This window comes from Panulirus ornatus, chromosome 33 (genome assembly GCF_036320965.1).
Source record: "Panulirus ornatus isolate Po-2019 chromosome 33, ASM3632096v1, whole genome shotgun sequence".
Classification (NCBI taxonomy): Eukaryota; Metazoa; Arthropoda; class Malacostraca; order Decapoda; family Palinuridae; genus Panulirus; species Panulirus ornatus.
Window position 1 is genome coordinate 14,156,889 of NC_092256.1, and position 25,809 is coordinate 14,182,697.

At 43.7% G+C, this 25,809-nt stretch overlaps 2 protein-coding genes across 3 annotated transcripts in view; both read right to left on the bottom strand.

The window, feature by feature from the left end:
* Nucleotides 1-4,321, bottom strand: part of LOC139759482 (oplophorus-luciferin 2-monooxygenase non-catalytic subunit-like) — a 4,856-nt gene extending 535 nt beyond the window's left edge. Inside the window, exons 1-4 of the mRNA XM_071681656.1 lie at nt 3,598-4,321; nt 1,875-2,030; nt 1,136-1,240; nt 1-190 (exon numbers count right to left, since the gene is read on the bottom strand). The exon at nt 1-190 is cut by the window's left edge and continues 535 nt beyond it. Coding sequence (XP_071537757.1) covers nt 51-190; nt 1,136-1,240; nt 1,875-2,030; nt 3,598-4,234 — 1,038 coding nt within the window. The 5' untranslated portion in view covers nt 4,235-4,321 and the 3' untranslated portion in view covers nt 1-50. The remainder of the gene's footprint in view (nt 191-1,135; nt 1,241-1,874; nt 2,031-3,597) is intronic.
* Nucleotides 4,322-5,646: 1,325 nt separating this feature from the next.
* LOC139759483 (uncharacterized) lies at nt 5,647-24,466 on the bottom strand. Of its 2 annotated transcripts, XM_071681657.1 has the most exons (14): nt 24,268-24,466; nt 21,908-22,129; nt 16,528-16,742; nt 15,398-15,542; nt 14,916-15,010; nt 14,283-14,383; nt 13,873-13,997; nt 13,580-13,720; nt 10,930-11,116; nt 10,445-10,562; nt 9,817-9,949; nt 9,197-9,303; nt 8,146-8,232; nt 5,647-7,562 (listed from the first exon to the last, which is right to left on the bottom strand). In XM_071681657.1, exons 3-14 carry the CDS (start codon nt 16,732-16,734, stop codon nt 7,449-7,451), a joined length of 1,560 nt encoding a protein of 519 aa, XP_071537758.1. In that variant the 5' UTR covers nt 16,735-16,742; nt 21,908-22,129; nt 24,268-24,466; the 3' UTR covers nt 5,647-7,448. The 2 variants fall into 2 exon arrangements, with proteins under 2 accessions (XP_071537758.1, XP_071537759.1); XM_071681658.1 differs by lacking the exon at nt 21,908-22,129 and having other exon boundaries at nt 24,268-24,465.
* Nucleotides 24,467-25,809: the final 1,343 nt, after the last annotated feature.

Here is a 25,809-nt window from a genome sequence, read left to right on the forward strand (position 1 = left end):
TGGTGGTGTTGACCGACCACCGACCCCCTCCTCGCCTCCATAGAGGGTGTTTAACAGTAGTCGTAGTCTTGTGGGTTAAGGTTCCTGAGGAGCTTGCCATCGGCACAGGTCGTGTACTTATCTACTGCCCTCTGGAAGGCTGGACGCCTTAGGATCCATGCCACATCACAGCCGCAATGCAGAGGATCTCCTGCAGGTGAAAGAAGGAGTTACACGCTGCGAGGAGCGAGGGAGAGAAGTATACCTCGGGGGAAGAGGGTCTGGTGCTGGGATGAACCAGAATGTTACATAGACCGAGACTCACAAAGTGGTGTTGAGACGAAGGCGTGAGCAGGGGAAGCCACAGACATTTTCTTCGTGACTATCCACCCCACACACACACAAACACACACACACACACAGTTTGTCTGTGGCTGTCACCAGAGACAGCCTGATACACATGGTTTGGTAACTGGATAAGAATGCCACTTGGTATCACTGTGAAACAGTCCGACACTGCAAGTTGGTGACAGCCCACCTAACACCCACTGTATGCTAATTAATGCTAATTCACCTTTCGGTCACAGGGCAAAAGCTGGGTGTGATCAATTAATGGCTGCCACTGTGTAGTGATCAGTTCTGCTCTCCTGGCTTTACTGCCCTACTGCAGAGAGTGAGATCACAACACCGACACTGTATGGAGTCACATGATACCCACTGTGTAGTAGCGGAGGCTAGGCACTAAGAAGCCACCTTACAAAAACTAGGAGTGGCCAGTTTAGCGGGAAATAGGGGTAATCACCAAACAGCCACTGTGTAGTAACTAGGGGTAGTAGCCTTGTCGCCACTGTGCAGTAACTAGGGGTAGTAGCCTTGTCGCCACTGTGCAGTAACTAGGGGTAGTAGCCTTGTCGCCACTGTGCAGTAACTAGGGGTAGTAGCCTTGTCGCCACTGTGCAGTAACTAGGGGTAGTAGCCTTGTCGCCACTGTGCAGAAATTAGGGGTAGTAGCCTTGTCGCCACTGTGCCGTAACTAGGGGGTAGTAGCCTTGTCGCCACTGTGCAGTAATTAGTGGTGCGTCATCCAACAGGTGTTCACACAGAAGCCTCTCAGAAGCAAGGAACCTTTCCCATCAGCTACGTGAACTTAACTCACCTACAGGATCGAGAACGCCAGCTTTTTCGAACAGATCCCTCCACACCTTCTCCTCGAGGCTCGTCAGATGGTTCTGGTGCAGGTAAATCCAGCTCCTGGACTGACCTGCAAAGGGAAATGGATACCCGTTAACGAAACTACGATCTGTCGCACCCCCAACAGAACAACAGAGAGGGGATAGAAAACCTTCCTCCCCAGCGACAGAACTGACGAAGGAGGATGAAGGCACAGACATCTTCCTTTTCTCCACCTGTAAAGGATTCGAAACCCGGAGGGCCTAAGAGTGATTCATGATTAGCAACGCTAACCAACCCCACTACATTGGTAACATGAATTATATTCATTTCTCTTTCATTTTATAGTTCTTGTGTATAAACTGTCCACCTCTCCATGAGTTACCTTGTCATGTGTTTTGCAATAGTGTGACTTGGACAGACACACACACACACACACACACACACACACACACACATACACACACACACACACACACACGAATGCTGTTTTGCATACCAGAAACACTCAAGGTCTGACTATGCCCCTATAGGAATCTGACTGGAATGTAGCCACAGGATCCAGGAATCACTCAGGGTCCTACACGAACATTCACATCCCTCGTAACACCCTCACATTCATTACCAGTCCACTTCATCATCATCACTTTCATGCCTGAAGAAAAACCTAACTCGGGGATCACTGTGTGGACGGTATGCAACACAACCATCAAAAGACATCTCACCCTTGAAGGCTTTGGGAGCCATGTGGCGAATTTCATTATACCCAAGGTCGACCATGCCCATGTTAGGGCCACACTCCAAGGCTCCGTCATCAAGGTAGGTCAGGTGATTCTTGCCCAGGGCGACGTTCTTGAGGTGCTGGAGACCTGAGAATATCCCTGTGGGGGAGGAGGGACAGATGTAACACAGGTCTTTAAGAACCAGACTGATATCATTCTCTGGTTCAACAGGTGTTATGCAAATGTCAGAAACCAGATCATATCTTCTTGTGGGACAACGGATGTGAGTCATATTAGAAACCAGGTTATATCTTCTTGTGGGACAACGGATGTGAGTCTTATTAGAAACCAAGTTATATCTTCTTGTGGGACAACGGATGTGAGACACATTAGAAACCAGGTTATATCTTCTTGTGGGACAACGGATGTGAGACGCATTAGAAACCAGATCATATCTTTTTTGTGAGACAACGGATGAGAGATATATTAGAAACCAGGTTACATTCCTGTGTTGCAACAGACCTAACACATATGCTTGAGACCAGGTCTATTTTCGTGTGATTACGATTGCAAGAAAGGTGCCGAAGACCACATCGGTGTTCCCTAGAAGTAAGACATACACCGTAGGTGCTAAAGACTAGGAATATCCTTTGGACAAAGCTTGAACACTTTTGGTGTCAAGAAGGAAGGAAATTTTTTTCTTTCTGAGATAAGGCACATAGAAAACAACACACGTGTTGCAGGCCAGTATATGACCCTTTGGATCATCACACGTGTTGCAGAAGAAAAATATGTGTCCCCCTTAATTCATCGTCCACACATGTGTTAAAAGATATGAGGTTTTTAATTTGGCAAACAGGCTACGTATCAAAACGTGGTCAGAGCCGGGGAACTGATTTGTAGGTGAAGCAACAAGTGTTAAAAAGATGTGTTTAGATAAGGTAGGGGAGGTGAGGGTAGTCAGCAGGTGTAATACAGATGTTCGTAAAATGAGGTTAAGAGGATAGTAACAAGGTGCAAGAGAGGTTAAGAGGATAGTGACAAGGTGCAAGAGAGGTTAAGAGGATGGTAACCTGAGGTTAAGAGGATAGTAACATGAGGTTAAGAGGACAGTAACATGAGGTTAAGAGGATAGTAACAAGGTGCAAGAGGGGTTAGGAGGATGGTAACCTGAGGTTAAGAGGATAGTAACATGAGGTTAAGAGGATAGTAACAAGGTGCAAGAGAGGTTAAGAGGATGGTAACCTAAGGTTAAGAGGATAGTAACATGAGGTTAAGAGGATAGTAACATGGTGCAAGAGAGGTTAAGAGGATAGTAACATCGTGCAAGACAAGTGTTCTTAATTATGGTAGAGGAGTGAAAAAAAAAATACATGGCCTCACTTTACAACCAAACGTTTCACACATCAGCAACTAAAAGTGAATTTCGAGGGGTCCAAAAAAAAAAGTTATCAAGAATTAAGCTTAGTTTTGACTGGTCAAAAAAGTCACCAGGAATTAAAATGATATCTGATTAGAGCTCATCATTTCAACAATCCGAGTCCTGATTGGTTCAAAGTTCATCATATTGAAATTCGAACCGAGTCGTAAGTATGGTAAACTTAGTCCTGATTGGTCAAACATTCAACATGAGAATTAAACCAATTCTTGATTGGCCAAGACAAACGAATTTGATGAAACACTGAAACTCACGCCAAAAGTTTGCGACAGATCATCAGGTTTTTACCTGGAGGAATCCAAGCAATTTCCGTGCTGGTCAGTTGAAGGTCCTTCAGTGCCGGGGTGTTGCGGAAGGCACCAACAGGCAAGCATTCCAGTGCATTATACGAGAGGTAGAGGGCCTGCAGGGTGCTCGAGGCCAACTTGGGGAACCCAACGAGGTGGTTGTGCCTCAGGTCCAGCGAGACAAGTCCCGAGAAGGACGGAAGATCACTAAAAGGGAAGTCTGATATCCTGTTGAAATTTAAGACCAAGTAGAAGGCGGTGTGAAAACTGCCGAAGAGAGCCCCTTCCTCTATTGTCTCCAGAGCGCCTTCAGTGATCCAGATCTGCTGGTAGGTGGTGTTTCCAAGGGCACCGGCCTGCAGAGTCTTCACTCGGTCGTTCTTGTAAAGGATGAATTTGCGGAAGTTAGGGTTCGGGAAATACGTCCTAAACACTGCAGCCAACTGCTCCTCGCTCGACACGGCGGAGCAGTCCATGTCCATGTTATTCCGACTATCCACAGAGCATCGACAGGGCCATATAGCCTCAGGTGATGGGCATTGCCACTCCGTATGGTCGGGCAAGTAACCCTTGCCGGTCGCCTTTGTGCCTGGGCCCAGCAGGCAGAAGCAGAGGAACGCTAGAGGAAAGTAGTGCATACCGGAGTGTTTCCCTCGTGTGATAGTGACAGTAGCGACCACCACAAACACCCAGAGTGACGACGTTGGAGCTTGCCACGCAGCCACGTCCCGATCTTAAGTACCCCAGTGGTGTGGGCGGGCCACTGATTCTCGACCAATCACACGGAGAGAGAGATAAGCTCTCGTGAGGTACTGGCCAATCGCAACACTTGAAGAAATCCTTTGTTTCAGAGTAACGTTTTGCAGGTTCTTTATATATATATATATATATATATATATATATATATATATATATATATATATATATATATATATATATATATATATATATATATATATATATATATACAAACGAGGTAACGTTAAGAGCAGAGGATTGAGCCTTAGAGGGAATATCCTCACTTGGCCCCCTTCTCTGTTCCTTCTTTTGGAAAATTAAAAACGGGAGGGAAGGATTTCCAGCTCCCCCGCTCCCTCCCCTTTTAGTCGCCTTCTATGATACGCAGGGAATAAGTGGGAAGTATCTTTTCTCTCTTATCCCTAGTGATAAGAGAGAAACATATGTAGTAGCCATGTAGGTATGATAACACCAGACAAGATATTGCTACATTTTTGCATAAGCCCAGAAGAAAAAAAAAAATATTCTATTGCCACCAAGACCATAAGTCTGCGAGTTGTTTGATGCAACGTTCACAGTCCTGCCACTTAGAACTCTCTCATTTTCTATCAGCAGTTCACTTATTGCGATGACACTTAGATTATAAGTGATCGAATACCCTTCGTCTCACATCCATGAGCAACGGGGTCCAGACCGGTCAAATCCCCGTTCCTCATGGCTGCGAGACGGAGGGTATTCCATTACTTGTAATCGGTTAGGCATTTGATAAGAGTGAGACATTTCTCTTAAAAGGCTGGCACATCTTTTATCTCTGTGCTCATTGAAAAGATTTATAGTTTCCATAGAGAAATAAAGTATTCTATCATAATCACTCACAAGCATTGATATGTCTGATATACTCTTATACATTTTCAAACATTGATATATGTCTCTGATATACTCTTAATACTTTCTCAAGTATCAATATGTCTCTGATATACTCTTATATAATTTCTCAAGCATCAATATGCCTCTGATATACTCTAATACTTTCTCAAGTATCAATATGTCTCTGATATACTCTTATAATTTCTCAAGCATCAATATGCCTCTGATATACTCTAATACTTTCTCAAGCAGCAATATTATATCTCTGATATACTCTTATACTTTCGACAACTTTATCATCCTTCCAAACCAACAAAATCAGCCTAGAATATGTTAACTGGAATTTCAGATGGGCAAGCTGATATGTTCTGGGTTTGCTTATAGGAGCCTGTTAAAACAGTCACGACCAACATATGTAGATCAGGTTAGAAAAAAAATGATACGATATAGTTTTTTTTCCCTGTGTGTGGGTGCAAAAGTAAAAGTTTATTCCGATTACAAGTTTAGATGCAGGTCAAATTCACAGTTTAAGATGATTCCAACAGCTAATGATACATTGATTTTCGTCCCTAACTCCATACAATGTATGAGTGACTAAAGGAAGAACATAAACAAATACCTTAAAGACAGTCTTTCTGTCAACACCGACCCATTTTCTATTATAAAAAAAAGATATGAAAGAATAAATTCATATTTTAACAATAATGTTTTCGACAATATTAACCCTTGGCTTCAACTCACCTTAAAGTGCATTACCTTAACATCAGTAAAAGCATTTCTATTTATAATACAGACTGTACTTGTCATCAAGATGGTCTTGTACTAGACAGAATTTGTGCATTACAGAAACCGAACTCTTAAAATGCCTTTCAAGAAATATATTCAAAAGGAGCAAACATTCCAAATTTCACTATTGAATTCAACACAATTTTAGCACAACGTACTAACGCAATCCCAGTGTATTGATGAAAGGTTAAAAATGAGAATTTTTTTTTTTTTAGCATCGTGTATGATAAATAGCTGGGAGAGTGTTCACCCTTTTGAACTGTTCATGATGAACGTTGTAACATTTCGTAAATAAGGAACTACTAGTCAGACATCAGCAACAGACAACATTAAAGAAACACTCACAGAGACATACTCGCCCTTGAGGACGCCTGTTCGACCCTTGAGGACGACTGATCGACCCTTGAGGACGCCTGTTCGACCCTTAAGGACGACTGATCGACCCTTGAGGACGCCTGTTCGACCTTTGACGACGACGGTACGACCCCTTGAGGACGACAGTACGACCCTTAAGCACTAAGGCACGACTCTTTGAGCAGCACAACCTTTGAGCACGACCTGGATATGATTGGCCTCTCTGACCCGACTCTTAAAAGGCCACCAGATCTGCATAATCCAAGGCGTTGTGCCGTCATGCTCAAATGCCGGACCATCGTCGTGCTCAAGGGTCGTACCGTTGGGTTCAAAGGGTTGTATACCGTCATGCTCGGCGGTTCAGGTATGTGCTTTGATAAATTAAGAGAAGAAAAAGTAAATATGTCATGAAAAGCTGTCCAAAAAAAAAAAGAAATAAAGAAAAAGAAGAATCTTAAGGGAAACAGATGGCTGACAGACTTAACATGAGCAGTAGTGGTGGTGATGGTAAACTTACAGAAAACGGTATGTGAACAAAAAGTAAAATAAGAAAACTTTGATCGAGAAAATCATATCAAAGATGGCTAGGCAAAGGAACAGAGGTGAGGTATTCAGATGGTGGAGATAACAGGTGAGTCACTGTTGTGTGGCAAATATGCTGAATGCCATGATTATCCAACAGCATTGGTTTTTGGTAAAAGAAAACGTATCTTGATTTCGCTAGAAAACGGCGACAGGGGACACTTAGAAAAAATAAACTCATTTTTATTCATTTTTTTTTCTTTTACCACAAGTTAATGATTTTGGACCTGGGTAGAACCGAGTGGGAGACAAAGAAGACCAAGGAGACTAGAAGGACCAGAGTACCTAGCAAACCAGCAGGACTAGGGGACTTAAAAGACCAGGGTACCTGAGAGACTAGAAAGACCAGAGCACCAGGGTCAAGGTGATACCAGGGGTGACCAGTAGGACTAAGGATACCTGGGTGACCACGAGAACCAAAGGCACTTAAGGGCATGGAATACCAGGAGGACCAGGGCGTGGGCGCCACGTAGGAGGACCCTCCCAATAACCAGGGCAAGGTACTAGGCGAGGTCAGGAGTACGACTAGCAGGAGTCGGAGATGTTTTCCAGGATCCAGGGAACATAGTGCGAGACTCGACTGTACACGCCGGGGTACTCCTCCCTGGCACACCCGATCCCATAGCTGACCGTCCCGATCTGTCGAGGCCAAGAAAGTGTGTGTGTGATTATTACACGAAAGTGCACTTGGGAACTTATCGTGTTTCATTTCCCCGTGAGGATATTCCCCCAAAGGCCCAGTCCTCTGTTCTTAACGCTACCTCGCTAACGCGGGAAATGGCAAATAGTTTGAGAAGATATATATATATATATATATATATATATATATATATATATATATATATATATATATATATATATATATATATATATATATATATACATATATGTTTACCAAATGGCGTCCTAGCTTCGTCTCTTCCATGTATATCAACTGACTTATATTTCTCTCATGTATCTCCCCTGATGATGTGATTATTACACGAAAGTGCACTTGGGAACTTATCGTGTTTCATTTTCCCCGTGGACTCATAGGAATATCTTGATCACGCGCAAAATTGTGATCTTTATATATATATATATATATAATATATATATATATATATATATATATATATATATATATATATATATATATATATATATATATATATATATATATAGGGAGGGTATGGTTTGTGGATTGAGAGTGGGAGGGGGTTGTGAGTGACAGAGGACTTACCAGGTACCAAACACCATCCTCCAAGACGACGAGTGGGCCCCCGGAGTCACCTTGGCAAGAATCTTTTCCTATGTCTGCAGCACAGATCTGGCGAGAGGCAGAGCACTCGTGAGAACTTGTATGTATACCACCAGTCGGGTGTAGGTATACCATGAGTCTGATGTAGGTATACCATCATTATGGTGAATGTATACCATTAGTCTTGTGTGGGTATACCAATAGTGTGGTGTATCATACCATTAGTCTGGTGTAGGTATAGCATCAATATGGTGTATGTATACCATTAGTCTTGTGTGGGTATACTAATAGTGTGGTTATGTAAACCACTTGTCTGATGTAGGTATACCATTAGTATGGTGTATATACACCATTAGTGTGGTGTATGTACACCAGTAGTGTGGTGTATGTACACCATTAGTGTGATGTATGCACACCATTAGTGTGGTGTATGTACACCATTAGTGTGATGTATGCACACCATTAGTGTGGTGTATGTACACCATTAGTGTGATGTATGTACACCATTAGTGTGGTGTATGTGTACCAGTAGAGTGGTGTATATTTCCCATACCAATCAAGTATGAACATATGTAACATCACAGACACCTGCACATAACATATGTGGTAAGTCGAGCAACACACATCTGTGTTTACAGCGCAGGTCAGAATGCTGGCAGTGTGTATATATGTGTGTGTGTGTTTGTGTGTGTGTGTGTGTGTGTGTGTGTGTGTGTGTGTGTGTGTGTGTGTGTGTGTGAATACGTTGGAAAACAGCTTATGGCTGAGTAGGTATGAGGCAGAGAGCAGGAGGAGGAGGAAGAGAAGAGAAACAATGAGGCGTCAGTGATGAAAGAATAAAGAACGAGGCAAATCATCATGAAGGATTTAGTAGGGGACTTTGCTGAAAAGAAAATGGTAATGACTAGAGTTAGCGCGTAACGCTCACCGTAAAAGAATATAGCGGTACAGCGAGCCAGTAAGTGCGTTTGAGTTACATATTGTCAGTAAGGCGTCTTGTGTGACAGGGAGAGACTCTCTTGGTTGTACTCACGTTCGAGTTGAGGACCTGCAGGACGGAGTTCTCGTAGGCGCTGACGCAGGTGTCTTGATCGACGACCTTCACGCTCACCTCCATCAGCACGTTTGGCTGAGAGCCATCTGTTGGGGGGGGATAGGCATAATGTAAACACGCGTACCTCTCGGTATAGACTCGGCTAACACCACACATCTGCAGGCGGGTAGGCCAGTGATGAAACATGGGTCAGGACAGACTTCACACCCACACACACACACACACACACACACTACACACACACACATACACCTTTTGAGTCTTCCTCCGCGTCAACAAACAACTTTATTAATCCTAAGCGTGAGGAAGGATAGATGTATACGTTTATCTTCAGAAGGGTGATGAGCATTAGTGGCGAGGGTAAACCCACATTGCTCAGATACCCGCTTTATGCTGGTATGTGAATGTGTGTGTGTGAATGTGTGTGTGTGTGTGTGTGTGTGTGTGTGTGTGTGTGTGTAACACAGGATCGGTAGTGGTTTGCAATAACTTCAGTCGCGACTGAGTACACACACACACACACACACACACACACACACACACACACACACAAGTCACAATGCTCGTCTTCAACATCCCCCTGACAGACAGACACTCACGGTAGCTTGTAGTCCCCCATCCAGTGACCACAGCCATTTCATCTTTGTAGTCTCGATAGCCCAGGCAGATGGGGCGCACGTTATTCGTCCACACCACGTCAGCCTCCAAGAACAGCAACGCTATGTCGTTCGCCTGTAGCAAAAAAGCAGACGAGTGTTGCTATTATATCCAAGTCTGTGTTTCGTTGCATGGAACATGGAGTCAAAGAAAATGGCTACAATGATAATAGCTGACTTTTAACTATGGACGGAATTATTCTCTGTCAACAGTGGTCGTTAATGAAAACAGAGATGGACTGAGGAGTGTGAATACAGGATGTAAAAGGAATGAATAAGGATAGGTCTATGGGTGAAGAGAGAAGACGTGATGAGTAATCCCATAGCTTAGTTTTAATGAGACAGTGTGTGTGTGTGTGTGTGTGTGTGTGTGTGTGTGTGTGTGTGTGTGTGTGTGTGTGTGTGTGTGTGTGTGTGTAAGGGATAACTGCAGAAGTGAGGGAGTAGTTGTGTATCGTAAAGAAAGGTGTGGATACGAGACTGTCTACTTCAGGGATCCGGCATAAGTTATACGCCAGGTCGTGAGTGTAGCTGAGGTTCTTGGGTGTGCGAGAACGTCGAGGGACATCACCTGCGTCTTGTTGTTGTAGTTGGGGTGCTGGATGATTCTCTGGACACCGATTCTTTGGACATTTCCATCGTAGAGGATGAACTGGTCGTAGACACCTCCTAGCACTGCCACTGATACACTGGGTAGGGGGAGAGAAGAGGAGGGGGTGGTCAGTGATGTGGGGCAGGGTATAGTAGTCTCGGTGAAACTTGGGGTTTTGGGGGAGAGGGATCAGTGAGGGACAGTTTCAGCGTGGTGAGGAGAGACGGAGGAGAAGAAGGGGATTTAGGGTAAGGTAGTTTCAGTGAGACAAAGTCGGGAGGAAGGGAAGTAGGATTCAGCCAGCCCACCGTATCTACAACCTTCCAAGGTCTGTTTATAGAAACACGTAAAACCTTAGATATAACCTGTGGATTATATCTATCAATGTATCTGTCAACTTATGTTAATAAAAAAAAAAAAAAAAAACCTGTTCGTTCCTCACCTTCCCTTCTGCCAGACATTACCTTTCGAAGTCGACACAGTGCGCGGCCGTGACGACGACGCGTTTGGTGAGGAAAGACCCACCGCACATCCTATCTTCTACCCCGACAATGATCTCCAGCAGCGCTATCCACGGGTACTCTCCGGGCGAAGCCTTTTGTCCTCCCACAATGCGATGCACTCCCGCTCCGGCCGGCGCCGCTCCGCAGGCTGACGAGAGATACGAGACCTCGTGATTTGACGTAGTTAAGGACTGGCCTCGGTTGCCGGCAAGACAAAAGTAGGCTGAAGATCGAGAAGTTATGAACACACACACACACACACACACACACTTATCGCACAATTTTGAATGCTAAATAACTAGGTGAACAAAGGGACATGGGGAAGTCGGTCGGTGCGAAAGGCGCTGATACCTGGCATCTTGAAGAAATCGGGGAAGAGTGTTGGCTGGTGGCTGCGTCTCACACAACCGCCTTTGGCGTCTGGAAAATCCCTGGGTTTCGGCCTAGCGCGTAAAAGGCCTCAAGGCATCCTGGTCACATATCAGCGTTACTGGTCCACTTACCTCCGCGTGTGGGTCGACTGTGTCGTATATTATTCTAAACCGCGACGTATATTATTCTAAAGCCTGACTCATTGAGTGGTATAAAGCCTATTGTTTTGACCCTAAACCACAACCAAAGCCTGTTGTTTTGATCCTATACCACAACCAAAGCCTGTTGTTGTGATCCTAAACCACAACCAAAGCCTGTTGTTGTGATCCTAAACCACAACCAAAGCCTGTTGTGTTGAACCTAAACCACAACCAAAGCCTGTTGTTGTGATCCTAAACCACAACCAAAGCCTGTTGTTGTGATCCTAAACCACAACCAAAGCCTGTTGTTTTGATCCTAAACCACAACCAAAGCCTGTTGTGTTGATCCTAAACCACAACCAAAGCCTGTTGCTGTGATCCTAAACCACAACCAAAGCCTGTTGTGTTGATCCTAAACCACAACCAAAGCCTGTTGCTGTGATCCTAAACCACAACCAAAGCATGTTGTTGTGATCCTAAACCACAACCAAAGCCTGTTGTGTTGAACCTAAACCACAACCAAAGCATGTTGTTGTGATCCTAAACCACAACCAAAGCCTGTTGTGTTGATCCTAAACCACAACCAAAGCCTGTTGTGTTGAACCTAAACCACAACCAAAGCCTGTTGTGTTGAACCTAAACCACAACCAAAGCCTGTTGTGTTGATCCTAAACCACAACCAAAGCCTGTTGTGTTGATCCTAAACCACAACCAAAGCCTGTTGTGTTGATCCTAAACCACAACCAAAGCATGTTGTTGTGATCCTAAACCACAACCAAAGCATGTTGTTGTGATCCTAAACCACAACCAAAGCCTGTTGTGTTGAACCTAAACCACAACCAAAGCATGTTGTTGTGATCCTAAACCACAACCAAAGCCTGTTGTGTTGAACCTAAACCACAACCAAAGCCTGTTGTGTTGATCCTAAACCACAACCAAAGCCTGTTGTGTTGAACCTAAACCACAACCAAAGCCTGTTGTGTTGAACCTAAACCACAACCAAAGCCTGTTGTGTTGAACCTAAACCACAACCAAAGCCTGTTGTGTTGAACCTAAACCACAACCAAAGCCTGTTGTTGTGATCCTAAACCACAACCAAAGCCTAACTTTTTAAAGTTAGCTAAGTTGCCGTTATTTCTTTACCGCCATCACGTAAGCCAAATTCATAATGCGACAAACTAGTAGTTTCTCCTAAACCAAAACTCAGTGCTTAACTTGAAAATGTAGCGAAGTTATTATCTTTTTCCTTAGCTTAAGTGTTAGTTAAGTTAATGCTGTTTCATGTGGGACGGGGTAGCGCCAGGAATGGGTGAAGGAAAGTATAGATATACATGTACATGTGTATATATATGTATATGTCTGTGTATGTGTATGTATATGTATGTATATGCGCATGTGTATGTATATGTGTATATGTTGATATGTATATGTATATGTATGTGTATCTGCGTGTATGGGCGTTTATGTATATATATGTGTATATGAGTGGATGGGCCATTCTTTCTTCGTCTGTTTCTTAACGCTACCTCGCTAACACGGGAAACGGAAATTAAGTATAATAGATACATATAAATATCTATAACCTCGACCGAAACACAACCAGTGTTGCAAGTAAGCTAGCTCGCAATGTATCTCAAGTTACCGCTTCATTATGGCATCCAACAGATTAGCAACGCTGACGAGGCTTGTTGCCGCCTGCCAAGTGAAACCCGAACCCTGATCTATAGAGAGGATCAGAAGAACCCTCTTGTTCCTGTGTGTGGAACAGCAATCGTTCCTCTGTCACTCTAGCGTCATTGTTTTAGTGCGAGATGAAACTGTTGTCAACGGGAGACGTATGTAGACAGCAAGAGCACCTTTGTAGTAGGGTGGGTAATACGATGCCAGAAGGAACATCAAACTTCCCACGTAACATTTCAGCACTTCAGGCAAAAGGAGATCCGAAGCTTGGGATGAACACTCAAGGACCTCAGGCACTGTATCACAAACTATCGACTGAACTAATCAACCATTTAGTGATTAATTTATACTTAATACGTAGGTGGGACATGAGCTATATTGGAGACTTTTTAACTACTGGGAGAAGGATCTTTCCTTACTTGTGTCACAGTTGGGGAGTTGTTGGCCCTTGGCTGGATTGTGAGGGCCTCCACCCCCTGTAGAACCTCCACCTCCTGTAGAACCTCCACCTCCTGTAGAACCTCCTCCCCCTGTAGAGCCTCCACCACCTCCACTGTGATCTGGAAGAGACTCGTCCGATTACCACTGTGTTTACATGTGACTTGATCGTTCCAGTGGACCAATCAAGACACCGTTCATAACAACCCTCCACTACAGGAACGACAGTTCTATTTCACTCTTCACTCCATCATTTCCCGGCACACAAAGTTACCTTGTGCTTTCACAATGCAGCGAAGTTTGGAGCGCCTTCCTTTACGCACGTGTAGGCGTTTGTAGACTAATAAGAGTCGATTAAAACCCGACTGGGTCCCGGGGTCTTCCTTGTTGCAGTAAACCCTGAGGACGAGGTGAAAGAGCATTATCACCCATATACAACATCAGCGACTAATGAATAATAGTTATCATCATTCACATGCAGTAATGCTCGCTCATCTTGACCGGCAGTAACTGGGGGAAGTTTTTGTCAGCAAGGATCACCGCTAAGGTAAACGGACATCATGAAAAACCAATGCGTTGACTGGTGGTATAGGGTGGGTGGGGGCAAGCCTCGTTCGTCTCATGAAGTATAGGCTGGATCAATTGGAGTCAAGACGCCAAGGAGAGAGTGAGAAACAGACTCACGATTCAGTAGATGTCCCGTCGGTCAGGAGGAGATATTCTTCATTGCAATCTCGTAAACAGAATTTGGGACAAGTGATAGACAGCGTCACTCCAGGGTTTGCCTGAAGGAGATAAACATAGACCAAGGTATTAACATTTCTCTTACGGAGGTCACGTCAACTTAACGTCGTATGTATGCACCATTTAATCACTCCTATGTATATCTGCACACACACACACACACACACACACACACACATTCTATTCACCAGCCCCTGGGGGGGGGGGGGGGGATGAATAGCAGGGCGAACAGTGGACCAGCTGCCGCGACCGGCGTTCGAACCTATGGGGGTTTGATCACAGGCGGCCCCCGCGGACATGCAAGACGACCAGCAATGCTCACAGCTACACACCAAAGAAGCTCACGAGTATTGGAGGTGAGAGAGAGAGAGAGAGAGAGAGAGAGAGAGAGAGAGAGAGAGAGAGAGAGAGAGAGAGAGAGAGAGAGAGAGAGAGAGAGAGAGAGAGAGAGAGGGCGATTCAATCATCACGTAATCTATCATCCAAAGAGTATCATTCAATTTACTGTCATCTGCTTAAGGAGCAAGATATCCTCTACCCCGCACCACAAGAGACATTGGAGATGTGCCTTACCTGAAACGCAACTTCGCAATGTCGGATCTTGCGACGTATCTTAACCTTGATCACATCGCCACTATTCATAGTATATTCCATCCCACATGTTGCACCTGTGAACGAGACAAGGGAAAGGGGAAAAAAAAAGAGTTGAAAGAAAATCTTACTTGAGTAAGTGCTATATTACAAAGATAGTATACAAGTAAATAGGAAACTTCGTGAGGCATCAAAAATTTGAAAAATACAATTGTTTCCCCCCCCTCACTTTTGAGGCTATGATAACTTTTCTTCTTTTCTCTTTTTTTTTTTTACACTTAATCGCGAATGAATGAAAACTCGAGAAAACACGACACTCACACAAGGACATACACAGTGGTGTCACATAATGTTAAGAATTTCCCTCACCCCCATTTACTGTTTGCCAGTTTTCCTCTTTCTACCTTTTATTCTTTTTTCGACTCGTCCTTTTGGACACGTACAGTAAACGGCAGCCACCTTACCTTTCTTTCGTCGTGTGACCCAGGGAGGTGCCACTGTGCGTGCGCAGCTTGTGTTATCCCCTCCAGCGGCGGGATCAATCTCCACGACCCTTCTGTCAGAGCACCTGAGGAAGTTCTTGGCGAACTCGGTCAGCTCCCCAAACTCCTGGCGACCATCGGGGAGGAGGGATAACGAATCTTCGTTTATTTGGTCTAATGGGATTACTCACTGTGTGTGTGGGCGCTCGCGCAAGCACACACACACACACACACACACACACACACACACACACACACACACACACACACACACATACAGCAACCAAAGCCGCGTACCTATTTATCGACCAGCCCCGAAAGAAAGATGAACACCCGGGTTAGCAGTCCACTGCGCCCAGGATTCGAACCCATATGAATTCGATCTCGAACAGACCAGTGCAGGCCAATGTATATGTGTGTGTGTGTGTGTGTGTGTGTGTGTGTGTGTGTGTGTGTTTTCTAATCTGAATCTACTTGACAATAAAGAGAGGGAAGGTAGTGTGATGATGAACAAAGGGAAGTGTGGATAAAGTCACTATGTCTCTCTGTTTCCCATTTAGAGATGACCCATCCAACCTCCCCGTCAACACTGATGATGGTCGTCACGTAACTCTCCGCCGTGACAACCTAATGAGTGACACTGTAACGGTAGTAACACAAGACATGATACAGTCAAAACTATGAATATATTTCTCTCAATCACATGTATGTACTTTACAGGAACATTTGTTATATCATCGTAGAAGCGATCGACCTCTGTCACTTTACCCATCGATATCACTCACTGACCCATCGTCATCAATCACTTACTGACCCATCGTCATCAATCACTCACTTACCCGTCGTCATCAATCACTTACCCACAGACATCAATCACTTACCCATCGTCATTAATCACTTACCCACAGACATCAATTACTTACCCATCGTCATCAATTACTTACCCATCGTCATTAATCACTTACCCATCGTCATCAATCAATCACTTACCCTTCGACATCACTCACCCATCGACATCATTCTCTCACCCATCGACATCACTCACTCACCCATCGTCATCACTCACTCACTTATCGACATCACTCACTCACCCACCGTCATCACTCACTTACCTGTTCTGATGTTTCATTAGCCTCCTCATGATATTCGACGGTGGTGAACACCTGGGCTTCGCTAGGACGTAAGAGATCAACATAGCTCATGGTTGAGTTTGATTCAGCCAATACCTCGACCACGCAAACTACCACTAGGATAACCCAGGTCTTTACCAGCCTTGTCCCCTTCCCAGGTCCCTTGCACTGGGACTCTTCTTCTCCCATGGTGGATCCTGGAAAGGAAAGATATCCTCTGGGGTGATATATATCATCAGTGTCAACCCCGGTGAAACATAGCAATGCTCTCTCTAGTGGGAGGGAGAAAAAGGGATCTTTCCCCACTGGTGAAAACATAGTGTTCTCCCTGCCGAGGTGTACCATTCCCTCAGATAAGAAAGAGACATGACAGATGAGTATCACTCCTCACTCATTTATACTAATGAAAATCCTCCAGTTTCAACGAAGAGTCTTATTTTAACAATTAAATATGATGATTATTATAATAATGATAATATCAATCATCATTACAATTAATGATTACAATAACTATACTTCATCCTAAATGCTATTGAAATGATTATATATATATATATATATATATATATATATATATATATATATATATATATATATATATATATATATATATATATATATATATATATATACGTTCATTATAGAAGCGTGTCTTGAAGCCAAGAGATGGTGATCAATGGCTTTCAAACCTGTGTAGACTACCAAGACGACATACACAGCGCCTGTGTACAGCAAAGTATATGTACAATGAGGTTTAAGAAGACTAAACACACACTGTATTAACGGTGTATACTGTATCATCAGACTGTATAAGGTACATAAGCTGTATGATTCCTTACCGAACACACAAACACACACACACACACACACACACACACACACACACACACACACACTGTATACGTCCAGCCCCGATGGGAGATGGGATTGAACACCTAGGTTGGATGTGGGCTGATCGCCGGTCTGCCATCATACTCATGGGTATGATGGCCCATAACCTGACTGGTGGAGGTCAAGCAAAGGCTAGGCTGTCACACTGAAAGGGTTGTACCATCGTGATCAAGGGTTATATTACCCTCGTACTCAAAGGGCGTAATTCACTAACTACCCAAACCAATAGCCATAAAGGGTCGTTACCTATTCAGCAATTTGAGGTAATCCTCGAGGGCGATAATGAGCCGACACTTGTACTGTTTTGCTGCCTGATGGAGAAAGACGACCCGCTCGCACAGACGAGGCAGATATAACAGCTCCTTTGTTGGAGTTAATCATTCTACCTCAGGCAACCCACATAAACTTACTGCAATACGGTCTAACGTGACATCTCTGATGGAAAAATGAACCTTATTCTTCTTTCTCATAGGTCTCACGAACATGATTAAATCCTAGGACTTTCTTTTTCCTTTTTTTTACATATACATACATAGATTCTAGGCCATGTACACAGGAAGGAAGATGACCTCAGACGACAAAGGAGGAAAAAAAAAGAAAACGGAAATTACAGTTCCTTTCTGACGACCTTATTTTCTCTCGTGAAGGCAACGTATTAATAATATTGTGTCAGCTTGGTGACGCAAAGCTTACTTGTCGGTCAAGGTGGCGGATGGCGATACAAGAGGCGTTGTTTATGGACGGGCACTACCATAGGATGAAGGAGGGGAAAGCGGTGGGTGGTGATAGTCTTCTGATGTGACTGGAATAGTGATGGATGCTACTACCTCTGTCATGATTCGTCTATTACTCCCATCTCCATACATTCACGGGTATTGACCCGTCCGGCCTGTACTGCATCTGTGCCCTTACGAAACCCTAAGACCATCTATGTAACGAGCCTCAGACTTACGCATATTTGTTCGACTCTACAGCTCGTACGTACACTCAAGTTGGTCGGGGGTTTCACCTGGGTGCCTGTGTGATGCCTCGCCCAAGGCACAGCATGTGGGGCCGTATGTATGACTCTGTACCATCTGTGTGGAAATCACTCACAACTTCTGTCTCTCTGTTCTTCCGGATTTTGTTTGTCTCGCGACGGATCTCTACGTTCGTGTAGCATTCTATCCTTCTGAGTAGAGAGAGAGAGAGAGAGAGAGAGAGAGAGAGAGAGAGAGAGAGAGAGAGAGAGAGAGAGAGAGAGAGAGAGAGAGAGACAGGTGGGGTGGAGGGAGGGAGTTTTACCCCAGAACTCAGTATACGCGTGATAGATTATGAGTTTGCAATTCACCGATTCCGATCAACTTCGCGGAAAAGTTTGATGTCAACGCCACCAAATTGATCCAGACACCTCCGTCCCTCTCTCCTCTAACCACAAGCAGGTAAGGTTATGATTGCTATCTCTCTCTCTCTCTCTCTCTCTCTCTCTCTCTCTCTCTCTCTCTCTCTCTCTCTCTCTCTCTCTCTCTCTCTCTCTCTCTCTCAGGGAGGTATACGCCGCGGGTCAACATCCACCCGGGTATCAGGAGAGTTGGTGACACCTTACATAATCATAGGCCACATTCCACACCCGGAATCAACCCCTCCACACACACACCGAGCGACAACGCTTCACACACCTCTAAACGACAACACAGCTACGCCTGGGAGGGAACACAGCCACGCCTGGAAAGGAACACAGCCACGCCTGGAAGCAGAACTCATCTCCTGGAAGCAACACATCCACACCCAGAGGCAACATTTCACACGTGGGAGAAACGCTTTCCACATGGTGGCAATACTTCTCACCGCCAAGCAACACAGTCGTGGAGCTGCTACATACATCGCTCACAGACACGCCCCTCTTACTCCCCCATCCGCCCCTCTCTTTTCCCCCCCTTCCTCCGTGCTTAACATCATCCCTCCTCATCCTAGGGTGTTCTACTTTACAAACATAAGGTTCATCCTCACAAGGAATGCTGATCCTGTTGTTCTGCGAGGTGCATTCCAGTCTTACAAGATGCTCCATTAGGTGGCCGCTTTCACCACAAGTACCCTGATTCACTACGTTGTACATGTTTGAACTCTCTGCTCCTACCTCGCTCCCCTCCTCCTCCTCCTCCTCCTTCCCCCGGGGTCGTTTCCTCCTGATGCCCTACATACGCAAAGAACGAGAACGTTTTCTCTCTGTCCAAGTCATCTTCTATACTAGCACTCAGAGTCAAGAGGAAACTTTTAGAGACCGGATAATTGAGGTCCTGATGGTCTATGACGAGGTTATCTGCAGGAGGACAGTACGTGGAAAGGACAGATAACAGAAGACCTAATGGTCTATGACGAGGTTATCTGCAAGTGGACATCAGGTGGAAAGGACAGATAACAGAAGACCTGATGGTCTATGACGAGGTTATCTGCAAGAGGACAGTACGTGGAAAGGACAGATAACAGAAGACCTGATGGTCTATGACGACCGTATCTGATGGAGGGAGGACAATCACATTATATCACCTTGATCTATATAGATGGATAGATGAAGGTAAAATAGAACCTTACACCTCCCTCCCAGTCCAAAGATTTTCCTCAGATTTCCGTCCCTACACCATAATATCCCTAACCTCCGAGACCTTGAGTTTCCTCTCAAAGTTATGGACAAAAGAGTATAATATCATCTCTAGTAAAGAGCATATAAAGTTTTCCTTGTTATTAGGGCACAGTGTTGTGTAACCCCACGACTGTTATGCTCTGTCATGTTTCAAAATGTGTTGCTGTGTTGTGTGTGTGTGTGTGTGTGTGTGTGTGTGTGTGTGTGTGTGTGTGTGTCAGAAAGAGTTGCTACGCCTGTCATATGCCTCAGGAGGAGTGTGTTTCGCATGTCACGTGCATGAGAACGAGTGTGTCACTCCTGTCATGTGTCTCATGGTGTGTGTGTGTGTGTGTGTGTGTGTGTGTGTGTGTGTGTGTGTGTGTTCCTCACAGCGAGTGTGCTTTGTGTGTCATATGCATCAGAGCGAGTGACTTGTCCTGTCACGAACGTCAGAAGGAGCAAGTTGCTCTGTCATGCGCTTTAACACGCGCTCTTGTTGTCATATCCATCACACTTATTGCCTCACAGGCCTGTGACACTTGGGGTGGCCCAGCTAAGCCTGTTAACCCTTCATGCATCTGTAACCCTCACATAACGACAGAGAAACAGGGCTGCCATTACGAAGAAATCCTGGAGACAAGGTCATAGTGTTGCCACTGCGAAGATATCCTAGGGATAAAGTCATAGTATTACCACTGCGAAGGAATCCTAGGGATAAAGACATAGTATTGCCACTGCGAACGAATCCTAGACACAAAGTCATAGTATTGCCACTGCGAAGAAATCCTAGGGACAAAGTCATAGCATTGCCACTGCGAAGATATCCTAGAGACACATTAACAGGGTTGCTAATACGACGAAAATCAAAAGACAAAGTAACACGGCTGGCTGCCAAGCATGAAGACGTCTGAAGACCAAAATAGGGTTGTCCAGGAGGAAGAAATCTGATGACAAAGATGCAGATCTGCCAGGAAGAAGAAAGTCGAAAGACTATGAAACAGATTTGCCAATTCGAGAAAAGGACGATGCACAGAAAAAAGGGGTTGAAAACAAAGGAAAAAAAACACACAAAAAACCCAGATGAATGTAACGACAAAGGAAATATACGACAAACACAACAAGAACAAAATTCTTATAACAAAAACTAAGTTTGGAAGCACGAGAGAAACGAGGAATTCAAATCGACATAAAATTAAGAGTCGTATACATGAAAATCTTTATAGCCTCACAACAAAGAAACACATTTCAGCTATACACGCACAATACTAACAAAGTATCAGAGGTGCAAGTGCAACAACAACAACAAGAACACAGAGGTGCAGATACTACCAGCAATGGAAACAAGGTCGTGAGTGTTAGACAAATGATACATCCTAACAACAAAGGAACAGGGTTCCATGTACAGGAGAAAGAGAAGACTCTAAGAACAAACAAGAAGTGTTAGTAACAGGAGAAACAAAATTCTCATAACAGAAATTGGGCTGCTTGTGTAATAAGAAAAAAAGAAAATACAAACAGTTAAAAAGGCGTAATACAAAAAGGTGCAATACAAACTAACAGTTACAAACAAAGGTGCAATACAAACAAACACTTACAAACAAAGGTGCAATACAAACAAACAGTTACAAACAAAGGCGTAATACATAAGTCTAACGACAAAGAAATGAATCACACTGCAAGAGAAAAACAAAATATTTCTCTGGAATCAAGACACAGTTCAAAACTGTAAACATATCATGAAAACTAAAAGAAATACTACTTTCAATATTCTAAAAAAAGAAGACAAAGAAAAAGAACTGCCAGTAATACACAACAAATACAACGTTTTAACGTCAAATGAGGGAGACAAAGCACAAAGCTTTCACCTACTTCGTGGTCTCGTGTCGAGCAAAACAGGGCTGCCACACCAGGAACGAAGGAGCCTCCACTTGCAAGGCGAGGAGAGAGGAGGAAGAGGAGGAGGAGAGAGAGGAGAAAAAGAGAAGCTTTTCAGGTCTTCACCAGCTGCATAGGTCTTGCCCGAGGATAACAGACGTACTGGGAAGCCTCTCTGGGCTGTCACCAATTTCTTTGACCTCTCCAACGAAGGAGCTGCAAGAAATTCACGATTCTTTTTAAAATTTATTTATTGAGAGATGTTGAACCGTTAGCTACAGGGAATACCATACGGTGACTGACTATTCTTGTGCATTAATTTCAGTGCTATGCATTATTCAGTTGTAGTAGTAGTAGTAGTAGTAATAATAATAGTAATAATAATAATAATAATAATAATAATGATAATAATAATAATAATGATAATAATAATGATGGAGTGAAAAAGATTTTGTGTGATCGGGGCCTGAACATGCAGGAGGGTGAAAGGAGGGCAAGGAATAGAGTGAATTGGAGCGATGTGGTATACCGGGGTTGACGTGCTGTCAGTGGATTGAAGCAGGGCATGTGAAGCGTCTGGGGTAAACCATGGAAAGCTGTGTAGGTATGTATATTTGCGTGTGTGGACGTATGTATATACATGTGTATGGGGGGGGGCCATTTCTTTCGTCTGTTTCCTTGCGCTACCTCGCAAACGCGGGAGACAGCGACAAAGTATAATAAAAAATATAATAAATAATAATAATGATAATGATAATAATAATATTTATAGTAATAATAATAATAATAATTATAATAATAATAATAATAATAATAAAAATAATAATGATAGTAATGATACTGATAATAATAATAATAATAATGATAATAATAATAATGATAATATCTATCAAGATTAAAGATGAAAAGAAAACTAAGGTGAAGGTATTCAGTCTTGCCATTTCCTAGAGTGAATGACCAGTCATTAGTATGATGCAAGTGTAACATCCTGTTCTCTGACATCCATATACAATAGTGACCTACTGACTGTTACCTACGCGTGTACCTCCTCCCATCCGACACTCTCCACAGCAGGACCCAGACGTGTCAGAGATTTCACCGAGTAGGTGAAATTTGTGAACCTCTTAGAGTTTTAATGTGGTAATCAATAAACACTTTAGGAAGGATGTGCAGACCAGCTGCTTCCATTCAATAATGACATTGATGTTTCTTATATAACTCGTTAACACAGAAGTGTTCGCAGGGGGGGGGGGGAAGAAAATAATAAGAATGTTTCTTCGACAATATTTTCCCTATAAGTTTGATCCAACCGTCAGATTATGTGAGCAAGTTCATATCTTCTCAGAGACCAGGGACTAAATATAATACGTTACATTTCGTGTCTACCTAATCATATACATCCTAGGTTATACTACGTTACGTTTCTGATCTATCCTTCGCTCTGTTAGGTTAGGTTAGGTTACGTTTCTTGCCCAGTTGCTTCCACATCCTTGGTTACACACCGTTACGTTTCTAATCTATCCTTGACTATGTTAAGTTGTTACGTTACGTGGCCTAGCCATCTCGGCTTAAGCGAGCGATGCTAGGTTAAAACATTACAATGTAACAACGTATCCTAACATAGCTTATAAAAAACTTTGGGCGAAGACGACTTTTCAGGCAATCCCTTAAATAGTGATGCGTTATCACAAAATGTATCGCAGAAAGTGCAAAAAAAAATTGCATCTTTCTTCACACAAGCGATCCTCATTCTTCTATCACTGCATCACTGCACATTTTCGAATTTGCTCGAGCCTCGCGGCAGACCAAATCAAATTTTGTCGGTATTCTACTGAAGAGGAAAACGACAAATCTTTCTACACACGCAAGTCATAGTAAAATAAATGTAGTGACTTTATGGTCATAGAGATTATTCGAGTCACAAAAATGTCATAAACAACATTTGCAAGACAATTTTCGCACTTTAATTTTCGCCGTCTAGACTTTCCAGTTTGTGTGGAGAGAGTTGGGAATGTTGAATGCGTGTGAACGAAGCAAATACTTGCCCTTTGCTTGAAGGCTTCGTCTCTCAGTCGCAGTGCATACACGACTTGCACAACGCCATAGATACAGAACATTATCGTAAGATAAACGCCGCTGGTCTTTGTTAAGACAGTGTGAGATCAGTTGTACTCCTCAATGAGTGCACAACGATACGCTACGGGTCATTGTCTGGGCAAGCAGATTGCACTCTGCTATTTCAGTAGACATTCAGATTTCACCAGGAAATGAGACCAAACATCCCAAAATATTTGGATGAAAAGAAAAAAGGAATATGAGTTAATTATCAAGCAATGTTGCAGGGCACAACTTACCTTTGAATAATCTTACACCTTAGCCTTCTTCGGTATTCGGTACAACTGAAACAGCAGGCGATTGTTGGCGGGTCGAGTCGAGTTTGAAGTATATAGACACACACACAAACGCACGCACACACATACACACACACAACACACGTTTGGGCGCGATTCCAACGCGCGAGCTGCCGACCTCCCCTGCCAGAAGAGAGGCACTGTGGGAGCTGTGTGTTGCAGGGCTGCAAGAGACTCGGATCGGATCGGGGGAGGGAGGAATACAGGGGGGGACTGGTGGTGGTCAGCCGGGCTGGGAGGTGTTGCAGGGGGATGGAAGGGGGTTGGGGGCCGTTGAACACCTGCCGCGCCATTCACAGAAGGGAAAGGGGGTTGTGGGGGGTCTGGGGGGGTTCGGGAGGGTTAGTCATCTTTTCCCAGTGTTGACATCACATTTTTTTTTTTCTTTTCATTTCCCACTGTTGGATTTACTCTTCTGGGTCACTGGTTCGTTTTAGTACGTGAGATGAATGTTCGTTTTCTTTTTTTTTTTTTTCTTACTTTTTACGTACATCCCAATGGCAGCGATCGTGGATGAATGGGAAAGTTATTAGAATGAAAAAGAAGGATAGTTAAGAAATTAATTCGAGCCCAGGTGTCTGTAAACTCGATTTTTAAAGTTATTGGGAAAAGGAAAGACACAAGAAGGACAAATCCACAACTTAACTGTTCGATGAGAGCAGGTATCACAATGGTCAATCCTTGTTTGGCTGCTACTCCACACACAAACTATGGGATGCAGCAGCCAGTCATGTGCCATGGATGCAGGTCTTAAGAGGACAATACACAAGGAGACACAGTTCACGAGATAAGTGGCTGAAGTGATACCTGCAGGAGAGAGAGAGAGAGAGAGAGAGAGAGAGAGAGAGAGAGAGAGAGAGAGAGAGAGAGAGAGAGAGAGAGAGAGAGAGAGAGAGAGAGAGAGAGAGAGATGTTCATGCTATTGCAGGTCTGAACTGAAGTGTTATGAATTTGGCTGTAGAAAATAAATTACATAAGCCAGAAGTTATACGTAGAAACTGCATTTTTGCGCTACCATATTCAGCGTGGTTACTGCTTTCCCATTCTGAGATCCTGCAAGAATTGTCCAAAGTGAAAAGAGGATATGTGCTCAGTGCGAGACAAAGTATGACCATCGGAATGATGAGGTAAGGAAAGAGAGTTAACGTAGATGGAATGGAATTGTAGATGTAAGAGTGAAGAGGGTTTGAGGCTGAGGAGGGATCATCTATGGAACGAGAGGGCAAGTAGTAGACATCTGTTTGTGTCTCCCACCTCAACAGAGCAACGTAAATACATATATATATATATATATATATATATATATATATATATATATATATATATATATATATATATATATATATTCATTTATCATAGATAATCGGTTTCCCGAGTCAGCGAGGTAGCGCCAGGAAACAGACGAAGAATGGCCCATCCACTCATATGCACATATATGTATGTACATAAACGCCCACATACGCACATATACATACACATACGCAG

Coding starts and splice junctions, on each gene's coding strand:
- LOC139759483 (XM_071681657.1), bottom strand. CDS start 16,734: ATGGGAGAAGAAGAGTCCCAGTGCAAGGGACCTGGGAAGGGGACAAGG. Junction 15,543..16,527: donor CTAATGAAACATCAGAACAG/GTAAGTGAGTGA, acceptor GATGGTCGCCAG/GAGTTTGGGGAGCTGACCGA. Junction 9,950..10,444: donor ACTACAACAACAAGACGCAG/GTGATGTCCCTC, acceptor TTTTTGCTACAG/GCGAACGACATAGCGTTGCT.